This window comes from Ictalurus punctatus, chromosome 10 (genome assembly GCF_001660625.3).
Source record: "Ictalurus punctatus breed USDA103 chromosome 10, Coco_2.0, whole genome shotgun sequence".
In the NCBI taxonomy this organism is placed as follows: Eukaryota; Metazoa; Chordata; class Actinopteri; order Siluriformes; family Ictaluridae; genus Ictalurus; species Ictalurus punctatus.
The window spans coordinates 5,666,980-5,678,706 of NC_030425.2; the positions used below are offsets into that span (position 1 = coordinate 5,666,980).

Genomic DNA, 11,727 nt, shown 5'->3' on the forward strand with positions numbered 1-11,727 from the left:
GGTTCTCTTGGGCATGGATTAATAATGCAGTGACTCGCAGCTGGAACAGAAACAGCTGGGAGGGTAATTACTTCGGATGTATTTACAGCAGTGATCCAGAGGTCCATGAAGCATATTGACATTTCTGTGACAGTGGTAGATAATCACAACACACCTTTTATAAAAGTTAATTTATTTATTATTGTGTTCTTGTAGTTCCTCACCCATTTTGACTGGTCACAAGTGATACACGAGTGGGCCTGTAATGTATTATAATATTAATGTCAGATTCAAGCTAAGGACAGTTTTAATAGAAAATGTATTCGGGGGTGGAAGGTTCTGAAATTAAAAGCTCTGTAGTGCCAATAAATAGCCTAAATATTTCAACAATTCAGGATTATATTCCTGAGGGGTTGTGTGGATTGTGTTTTATAGTTTAATGGGTGCAAAACGTTTGAGAACTCCTCCTGCTTAACATGATCGTATTTATTACTAACCATCCTGGGATTTTTCCACACACACACACACAACAGTCTCTAGAGTTTACACGGAGTGGTGCAGAAAGCAAAAACCACGTGGCGAGCGGAAACGCCTTGCTTGTGAGAGCAATCCCAGGAGAATGGCCGGACCGGTGTGATCTGACGAAGGCTACGGTAACTTAAAACAGACACTCTTTACAACAGAAAAGCATCTCAACACACAAGACATCGAACCTTAAGGTGGATGAGATGGAACAGCGGGAGACGCCACCATCAGGTTCCACTCCTGTCAGCCAAGAACAGGAATCTGAGGCTACAGCAGACACGGGCTCGGCCAAACCAGACAGCTGAAGATTCGAAAAATGCCTGGAAAACACCTTTGATTTCAAATCCACGGTGTTCGATGAATCAAAACAAAACATCGGCGATTGGTTATTACGGACTGTGGTACAAAATAGAACCATTTATGAAGATGTGAAAAAAAGTGATAGAGGTTCTTGTTGACACAACATTGCATTTTATTTTGGAGGACCTTTATATCACCCTCCCCACCAAAGAGATAGGTCTAGGCAGTGAACCACAGTGTCATCAAGAAATTAGCGATACGAACAAGACAGGAGAAAGGTAAATTCTTTGGTAGTGAAAATAAACTGAAACGCAGGAAACATTTTATGAAGTACCAGTTAGCCTGGCACTACAGGACACAACACAGTCCAGGAGGAATAACCCTAATTTCTTTTTATGTAACAATTAAGCATTTTATCTTAAAGATCGGTGTACAGTCTCAATAACGGTGCCGTGTTGAACAGTGGACAAGAAGCAAGAATAGGCGTCGTCTGTCACAAGTCGAGCGAACGTTTGCGCGAGGGTACTAGGATACCCTTCTAAGTCAGCAATTATTCATGAAACACCTTGACAACACATATTTAGCATATCAGGGGATCGAACGTGCGTATCCGTGATCCTGACGTTACGTGGTCGACATTTACAGTGTTGATCGGTAGAACTTTCTCTAATACTGACGCGAGTAACTTTTATTTCACAGAATACAGTCTGCTAATAAGTAAACACTTTGTGTGCCATCATAATTACGATCTATCTTTCCACTTAAATGTTATTTGATCGCAAAAAGAAAAAAAAAAAAAAAGGAGTATTTCGTACTAATGTGACCTAGACAGACACACCTAGTTCATACCCAGTAAAAATTTAAGCTGAAATGTTAATAACCCAATTGTGAACGTGCGTCTCAAGGCAGTGAGGGAGACAAAGTGAGGTCAGGAAAATTATTTCTCATAATATAACGAGCAGATTTAGTGTTCTGGATCCACAGAGTGCTCTGCTGTTCAATATCAGAACTGAAGGCAAGTGAAAATGGATTAATCGAAGAATACTGGAAAAAATAATAATAATAAAAAACGAGTTGCATATTCCCCTAAATGCAGGTACTGTGGTTTTTGTGTGACGTCATTAGAAGATCGACACACGTATACTGAAAAGGCAGAAGATGAGAAAGTGGTACTTCTTCTTTTGCAGACTTCTGGAGTTTTATGTGAGTCCAATCTCCTCCAGTACACTGCGCGGTGCTTCTGCTTCCTGGATGTAAAAAGGGTATGAAAAGTTACGCACACTTGCTAGCGCACAAAATCCATGCAGTCATTTTTGCTTTAAATAAATAAATAAGTACCAGATTGATGATGTCTAACACTTATAACAAACAAAATACCAAACTATACCATAACGTTAGAATAAAATAGCATGCAGCTGATATGCACGATATGGCCAAAAGTATGCGGACACCTGACCATCACACCCGTAGGTGGTTCTTCCCCAAACTGATGCCAGAAAGCTGGAAGCACACAATGTCATTGTATGCTGTAGTACTACAGTTTCCCTTCACCGGTACTAAGAGTACTCAAACCTGTTCCAGTATGACGATGCGCCTGTGCACAAAGCGAGCTCCATGAAGACATGGTTTTCCAAGGATGGTGTTGGAAGAACTTGAGTGTCCTGCATAGAGAACTGACCTCAACCCCACTGAAAACCTTTGAGATGGACTAGAATACCGTGTGCACTAGAGGTGGACCGATAGTGGATTTTACAGGGACCGATAACTAAGTTGGGCGGTACCTGCGGATAACCCATTAAACGACCGATAGTTTTTAAAATTGATACCTCAATGAAAACCTAAGCAAAATATTGCTACCATGAACATGTACTGCACGTTTTGTTTATGAAATTAATATATAAACATTAATATATATTAACGATTAAATATAAAAATAAATAAAAGATATGCATCCATATTAAACCAAAAAGTAACACTCCAAGTAAAAATGGAGACATCTAAAATAAATCAAAATACACTTCAAACGACAACAAAATTTACCCCGAGAGGTCGCTCTCGTACCGTGTAATGACAGCGGACCCTTCTCAGCCGCTCCCGCAACGGACGCGACCGGGAAACCCGTCGGTGTGGATTTTTGCAGATAACCGACAGTTCCAGCAATCGGCAAAACCGACTGATCGGTCGACCTCTAGTGCGCACCGAGCTTCCTTGCTTGACATCATTGTAGCTGAATGAACAGAAATCCCCACACCCACACTCCAAAAATCTGGTGGAAAGCCTTCCCAGAAGAGTGGCGGTTATTATAAGAGCTCCAAATTAATACCATGCCCTTGAAATAGGACGTTCAACAAGCACATATAAGTGTCACGGTCAAGCGTCCACATACTTTTGGCCACCCCGTGTATTTTCCTACAGCGTGAAGCTTTTCCCCACCTCTTGCAACATATCTGCCTGTTCAATGGCCTTCAATACAATCTTTTTTGACGTCTCCTGAGCTTCCCCACCCAGTATAAACTCATCCAAGATGTAGTATGCCTTCTCAAAGTTGAAGATGATGTCCAGCTCGCATACCTGGTAGAACGTGATGGAAAGATACATACAGAAACATGAAAAATAGAAAGCACGAGTAGACGGCTAAGGACCAGCGAGCGAGACTCACACTGCCGAAATACTTGTCCAGCAGCTCGACGTATCTGTGGATGATCTCGAGGGTTATCAGTTCATTCTCTTGGTCTTCTACAGCACAGCAGAAATACAGACTGGCATATCTGGAAAGAAAACAAAATAAAATGCGTACATCATACACTTTCGCAACAGTAACAAGGTTACCAACCCTAGCTATAACCTAATGGATCTTCTGAATGGGTTTGACTCGAAGCATAAAGAGGACCCCCATAACACATTTCACCAAATCCAGATCCTGTGGTTTCTGTGTGACAGTGGAGAAAAATGATAGCGTTTACCTCTTGTAGACAATTTTTAAGTCTCTCCACTCCAGAAAGCTGCACATTTTAGGTTTGCGGGCCAGCACCATCTGGATGACCTCACGGGAGATCTTCTTCTTTTGGGAGTCGGACAGCGCAACATACCACTTCTGCAAGCGCAGCTTGCCCTGCCGACTAAACAGCAGCATGAACTGCATCTTTCTGGAAAAAATAACAGGAAGAACCGTTACCGTGTCCAGTGTATTTGTGTCTTCATTAGGGACGAGTCCACGTTTTTGAATAGTAAAGTCTTAAAATCATAGAGCATATTAGGAGAATGAATTTGGCTGTTTTAAGCTTCTTCCAACAAGTGCACACTCCAAAAGGTGCTATGGATGGTTAATGGTTCTAGCTTTCCAGTGTGGTTCTCACAGTGATGCTCGGTGTTGTTGGGCTCTGTGCAGAATCTCTAGAGAGTCTTCCTGCCTTGAGGTTGTTATAGTATCCATTAATGAACTTAATCACAGCACGGTTGAATTCTCGAATCTGATTGGTCAGAAGGTTTGCATTACTTTTGTATAACAGCACGACTCGGACAGTAGTTCCGGCTGTAACATGAACAATAGATTATTAATGCACCCGTTCTAATATGTTATTGTTGCTATAGTACCAGCTCATGCACAGGGACTTGTGCATTGACAAATTAAAAATTGTAATGGTTGGCAGATCACTGTGGTATAAGCGAAATAACACATTCCAGACCATACAATAAATAAATAAATAAATAAATAAATAAATAAAGGGCCCTTCTGGTGTTTCATGTGTGTTTTCATAATCAAAGTCTCAGGATATTTTACATTTCACTTTATATGATGGAAACTGAGTGAATACACAATCTATGCTAGAAAGAAATCAGCCACAGCCTCTACTTTCTACCATTCTGTGTATTTTTAATTATGACCATTGGTGGTGCTATTGATCCTGGTTCCAGAAAAGTAAAACACATTACTACATAAAACACTTCTAGCCATTTGTTAACAGCAAATAATGCAAGGTGGATGCACATCAATGAAACAAAGTTTTATGTATTTTTTCCTTCAAACAGGAGAAAAATATACCAGCTGGTCCTGGGAGACAAAATAATAAGCAGCTGAAAAAAATGACTATTTTGTCCACATGCCAAAATACTCTCTCGATCCATCCATCTATAAAAGTGATGAAATAATGGCTCGTAATAACCAAACGATATATGTAAAGCATCTTTGCAGCACAAGGTGTTTTAACGGAATGAGATTTAAAATAAAAAACAAATAAAATACATTATCATCAAAATCAGAAAAATTAATAAATAAGTCAAAGAATATGTCAACAAATTTAAAAGTGAAAATCAACATTTGGTAAGAATAAAAAAGTAAAAGAAGCAAAACAATAATAATGACAACACTATGTAATAATCATTTTTTGTTCCTGGGTAGCAAGTGTTATTTCCTAATTGCTTATACAGCAAAAGTATATAACATGACTATTAATCCCCTAAAACTTTGCTTTCATGACCAGGACAGAACAGGCGAATGTGTCTTTTCGTTCACATAAAGTCAGAATTTAAAAAAAACTACAAAAAAAAACACAGGTTTTTCCAAATATGTTGTTTCTTTCTGACCTCAAAGAGGATTACAACAGCATAGAGACATTGCTGGAGACCTTGAAGTATGATGAGTATGGCTAGGAGGTCATCAGAGATTTCAAAATGGTGGCATTCCTGTCTCCAAGGCGGTTTTACCAAGTTTTCCCTGCTATCTTTGTCTTTGTGACAGCAAGGACACCAAGGCACGCTATCAAAAGCGGGACTGGCCAAAGCAGACCGAGTTCACGGTGCGGAGGAACAACGTCAGGTGGAAGCCATTGGTTGTGCCACCACTTCAGATCAAATTGGGCCTTAGGAAACAGAAATCTGTCACAGCTCTAGATCAGGATTCGGCAACCTTCGAGTACCGTCAAGACTGTTTTTCCTAAGCTGTCTGAGACAAGGATGACAGATAAAGAACATCCTGGACTGCAAGGAATTCCCCAAGAAGCTCGCTAGGAAGGAGAAAGCGGCTTGGACCAGCTTTTTCGCAGTGGTTTGGAGCTTCCTGTGCAATCACAAAGCCGGAAACTACACGGAACTGGTTGAGAGACCGGTGAAGAACTACGGCACAGTGATCCACAGGATGTCTCTCGAAGTCCATATCCTTGATGGAGAACGTCGGAGCGCACTCAGAGGAGCAAGGCGAGCGTTTCCACCAGGACGTACTGGACATTGAACAATGACAAGGACAATACAACGAGAACATGATGGGAGACTAGATTAGGGCGGGGTGGGGCCTGCTTCGTGAAAGTGATTTACAATACAATCACAAATCCTGAAAAACTACTTACTTCTCAATCTTTCCTGGCTATTTTTATACAACTTTAGTATAAATACGTTAATTCTGATTCACATGTCGAGTACTTTTTGTCCCCGGTGACAGTATGTGAACGCAAATTTGCCAATAAAACTAGGTGAATTTCAAAAATACCAATTTCCAGATCAGAAAAATCAAAGTCTGAGGGGATGAATAGCCATTTTCTATCCTTTTGAGGCAAAAACAATGAGAAAAAAAATCACACTTACTACACAGGAAAACTGTCAGTCATTTAAAGCCCATAGTACACTGTTATATGGAAGTCAGGTATTGATTACGAGTCTATCTGAAGATTAATTGTGTTTGTGAATAAAATAAATAACTAAATAATGCATTTGTCTGTAATCTTCACCTCAGAAAGCCACTCCCTTGTTGTCCATTAGACCTCTTTTATAAAATTCCACACAAACACACACCCAAGTATTATTATCCGGTCGTGTGAAACCCCCTCTGAGCCTCTTGAGTATTAAATAAACACTTTTTTCTCATCTAATATGGTCTTTATAAGACTCTAAATCATGTTTATACTCGGTTTCTCATCACTCAGCTTTGAGCTAGCTAATATTCCGGGACAGCAGCTACCTCTCTCTGTCTTTCTTTAACAGTGAAGCAGGTTAGCTAAAGCAGCATGCTAATGAAGTGCTTTAGCTAGTTAGCTAGTTCTACCGAGTAAACACTGATCGAGTCCTTACCTTAACGGTTATATCGTGAGCAAATCTGTAAACACGGAGCGTTAGATAGCATACACTGCTAGGTTTGCAACCTACACAGAGACGCGTCCCGTTACTCCGGTTTCATTCAGAGCGATGAAACTGTTCATTGGTTGAGAGACTCATCGCTGAGACACGTCACTGGCTACAACAGACCGGGCAGGTAATATAAACAAACTCAGGGTATGACTGCGTCGTTGTTGTTGTTTTAACAATTTCGAACCTTCGTGAAAATCCATACTGTTGAGGAAATAGCAAAAGTGGTAATGAAAGTCGTGCTATTTAATTCATTTTTTTTTAACTGCTTCAGCTTTTTGCTGCAATTCGCACTGCGGACACGAGGTGGTGATAGAGTGAAGCTCAGAGCAGATTCGTGTTTAAAAGCGACTCAGCTCACTTCTGTTTTCGCCGGGCGCGGTGGCGCGTGCCTGTAATCCAAGCTACTGGGAGGCTGAGGCTGGCGGATCGTTTGAGCTCAGGGGTTCTGGGCTGCAGTGGGCTATGCCGATCGGGTGTCCGCACTAAGTTCGGTATCGATATGGTGCTCCTGAGGGAGCTCGGGACCACCAGGTCGCCTAAGGAGGGGTGAACCGGCCCAGGTCGGGAACGGAGCAGGTCAAAGCCCCCGTGCCGATCAGTAGTGGGATCGCGCCTGTGAATAGACACTGCCGTGCAGCCTGAGTAATACAGCGGGACTCAGTCTTTTACACTTACTTTTTAACAAACCACTTCAACAACACACTGTCCTTTCACAACTATATTTCAGTCTCTGCTCCTAAATGCACAAATGTTACAGTGTACATCACACATACACTTCAGTCTCATCAATAGGGTTTAAACAGGGTTTGGGTTTCAGGGACGATAAATATAACCAGAAAATGCCCAAACCATCAGGGATCATTTTAAATAATAAACTCGCTCATTTTTCTTATCTTTTACCCGTTTTATGTATCTTATGGCAGAATTGAAAGGTATCTGGTTATTAGTGCTACACTGCCTCCTATTGGAAAAATATAAAAATTACAACGTTATATTCCTAAAGTATAAGTCATGGCCAGTAGGAGGCGCAATTAATACACATTTAATATTATTGAACTATAAATTATTGAATTTAACTTAAAGCAATCACAAGCAGCTTTTCACACATTGGAATTACACTGATCCGTATTTTTATAGGCAATTGCAGCTTTCACAGTAAGTACTAGTAGTAGTTCATTTTGCATATTAATCTTTTACAGCATTTTGGTCGTTTAATTCCCTGTACACTACTTGGAGGTTTCTACAGTGACATCTTTTCAGCTGTTTAGGGTGAATTCCAAGTAGGTATATTCCAAGGCTATTATTATTATTATTATTATTATTATTATTATTATTATTATTATTGGTTAATATTGAGTTTTTCTGTTTGGTTTGTTATTTGACTTAACCTAAAGTTTTTTTGACTCTTTACAGGATGTAATATTTCATACTAATTCCTGAAGTCTTGTTGCTTCAATACCCAAACTCTGGCCTCTGGGCTTCCAACCTGTGAAATGTTGTTATACATCCAGACACACAAAGTTCAGTTTTTATTATTTAAAGTGGGCTTAATTATACTATTCAGATGCAATATATTAGCAAAATTGAAATGGCATGCAAATATATAAACTTTACTATTATGTGTAAACTTTGATGATGTTTGACAAAATGCCTTGCAGTATCTCTAGTGAATGTTTACTCAGTAGTTCTTTTTGTTACTTGGCTGAATGAAAACTTTCTACATTAAAATTGGAGTGCATTAAATACTCTGTGAAATACTTTATTTCATACACTAACTATTGGATTTATGTAAGGGATAGAGAGTAATCTGGAATTCAGTTAATGGCTCGTCTGCTGTTAATTGTCCTTGTAGTATCATAATTGAACTATCTGAGAGCTAAATAAGCCTTGGTGTGAACACTTACTGATGTGGTGTTCTTAATACATTGCATATTTTCTTGGAGTCTAATATGTGTCACTCTTAATGGTGATAATCCATTCTGCTGTGTCAGTATATTTAGACCCAGACCCAAAGGATTGTTTTGTTGTTGTTGTTTTTTTGTGTGCACTTTTTAGAAGTGGTCTTGTTTCTGTGACATTTAGCAGAAATTATGTACAACAGTGTAAAATGTAATCTAATATCATAATGACAATTGCTTAATTATGAAAGGCAAATGTCCAACATCCACAGGGTTTGTGTTGAGAAAGCATTCATTTATAATACACTCTTCATGCGTAATAGTGTTTGGTGTTTTCTCTCCAGCGCCCATTTCTCCAGTTCTGATCAGCAGTGGGCAAGGATGCTGGAAGTGGTGGTGCTATAGCACCCTGACATTCAGGATACCTTTAACTGCCACTGAAGCTCATACAAATAATAATATATAGATATCAGACATCACATGTATACTGCTTAAAAGTCCAGCACCCACACTATAAAATGCATCCCGATCCGTCCTGTGAATAAACAGTAGGACTCAGTCTTTTTCACTTTTTACTGAACATCTTTAACATAGTAAGCATTAGATAGCACAAACTCACAATGCCTATTGTAATAAAATACTTAAGAAATAATGATTTTAGGCTAAATTTCCCATTTTTAACAAAAAGCAGAAGTGTTTTAATTTCTATGTTTAAAACTAAGGAACATAAGTAAATTAACAAATTCTTTACCCAACAATAGTCCTGTGACATTTTCTAAAATGCTGTTAATATGCAAACAAGACCAAAATGCCACTTTGCAAAATGCAAAAAGGAAACAAGAACAATAATAACATTTTTAAAAATGTTTGTTTGTTTTTTCAGGTAAAGTTCCCAAAAGTGTAATGTATAAACATACAGTATATAGTAATTAAACCACAATACAATTACAAAGTTAAACATGACAAAATGCTTCATTGTATAAGGTAGCAAAAATGGACGACAAAAATAACTGAACATTAGCATGTAAAAAAAACAGACTCAAAAGATTTCAGGTCAAATATGCTGACAAGCTACTTCTGAAAAAAAACTTTTTGTAATTCCATATGAGACTGTCTGGTTATCGGGATTTTAATAATAAAGTTTTCCGGTTTGCTAAAAATTAATAGTAGCTAACTAGCTAAATTAGCTTGCTAATGATTGGCTGTGTACATCACACCTACATCTCAGTCACATCAATAGGGTTTAAACAGGGTTTGGGTTTCAGGGACCATAAATATAACCAGAAAATGCCCAAACCATCAGGGATCATTTTAAATAATAAACTCGCTCATTTTTCTTATCTTTTAACCGTTTTATGTATCTTATGGCAGAATTGAAATGTATCTGGTTAATAGCGTTACACTGCCTCCTATTGGAAAAAGATTGAAATGACAATTTTACATTCATAAAGTATAAGTCAAGGCAAGTAGGAGGCGCAATAAATAAAGATATACCTCTTAATGCAATCACAAGCAGCATTTCACACATTGGAATTACACTGATCCATAATTTTATAGGCCTACATTATACAATGAATGGTAGGTAACTAGCTAAATTAGCTCGCTAGTAACTGGCTGGTTGTAATTAGTTTAGGTTATGTCTTGTTACCCCTGAATTAAAAAAGACAAGAATTATCTGGCTGATCTAATTAGAAAAACCTGTAGACTAAAAGTAAAAATAAACAGAACCCCTGTACATGTTATATACCCACGTATGTATTCATATATTTAAGATATTTTAAATGTGCCGTCAAACCCCAGAGCAGCGAGAAGGAAAGTAAGGAGAATGAAATTCTTATCCTGACCACTAGAGGCCGCTGCAGCTCAGAGCAGGATCATGTCTAAATGCTGCTCAGCTTTGTCCTGACTTCGCCGGGTGCGGTGGCGCGTGCCTGTAATCCAAGCTACTGGGAGGCTGAGGCTGGCGGATCGTTTGAGCTCAGGGGTTCTGGGCTGCAGTGGGCTATGCCGATCGGGTGTCCGCACTAAGTTCGGTATCGATATGGTGCTCCTGAGGGAGCTCGGGACCACCAGGTCGCCTAAGGAGGGGTGAACCGGCCCAGGTCGGGAACGGAGCAGGTCAAAGCCCTCGTGCCGATCAGTAGTGGGATCGCGCCTGTGAATAGACACTGCCGTGCAGCCTGAGTAATACAGCGGGACTCAGTCTTTTACACTTACTTTTTAACAAACCACTTCAACAACACACTGTCCTTTCACAACTATATTTCAGTCTCTGCTCCTAAATGCACAAATGTTACAGTGTACATCACACATACACTTCAGTCTCATCAATAGGGTTTAAACAGGGTTTGGGTTTCAGGGACGATAAATATAACCAGAAAATGCCCAAAACAATCAGGGATCATTTTAAATAATAAACTCGCTAATTTTTTCTTATCTTTTACCCGTTTTATGTATCTTATGGCAGAATTGAAAGGTATCAGGTTATTATCGCTACACCGCCTCCTATTGGAAAAAGATTGAAATTACAACTTTATATTCCTAAAGTAAAAGTTTAGGAATATAAACTGATAGTTTATAAACTTAAAAATTATACAGATCTGTATTTTTATAGATAACAAAATATTTGATATTGTACCAAAGGTATATGTATTATTATAAAACATTAATAATTCCTGCTGTGATTATAGATTTTACAGCGTCCTTTCAATTTTGCATGTGAATCTTTTATAGTCTGTTTAGAGATTTCTGCAGGTATAACTTTTTTTGTTATTGTTTAACATCAATATATTTGCAGGCTATGATCCTGATTATGATTATGATTATAATTGTGATTACAATCATGACTATCATTATCATTATCATTATTATCATTTAGTAAGCAATAAAGCTAATAGCTTCTGATCAC

General features: G+C 38.8%; 1 protein-coding gene across 1 annotated transcript; it reads right to left on the bottom strand.

The window, feature by feature from the left end:
- Positions 1-500: 500 nt before the first annotated feature.
- On the bottom strand, positions 501-7,006 carry ap1s2 (adaptor related protein complex 1 subunit sigma 2). Its single transcript, XM_017477805.3, has 5 exons — positions 6,865-7,006; positions 3,768-3,950; positions 3,464-3,572; positions 3,238-3,375; positions 501-2,051 (listed from the first exon to the last, which is right to left on the bottom strand). The coding sequence occupies exons 2-5, from the start codon at positions 3,944-3,946 to the stop codon at positions 2,004-2,006; spliced, it is 474 nt and encodes a 157-aa protein (XP_017333294.1). The 5' UTR covers positions 3,947-3,950; positions 6,865-7,006; the 3' UTR covers positions 501-2,003.
- Positions 7,007-11,727: the final 4,721 nt, after the last annotated feature.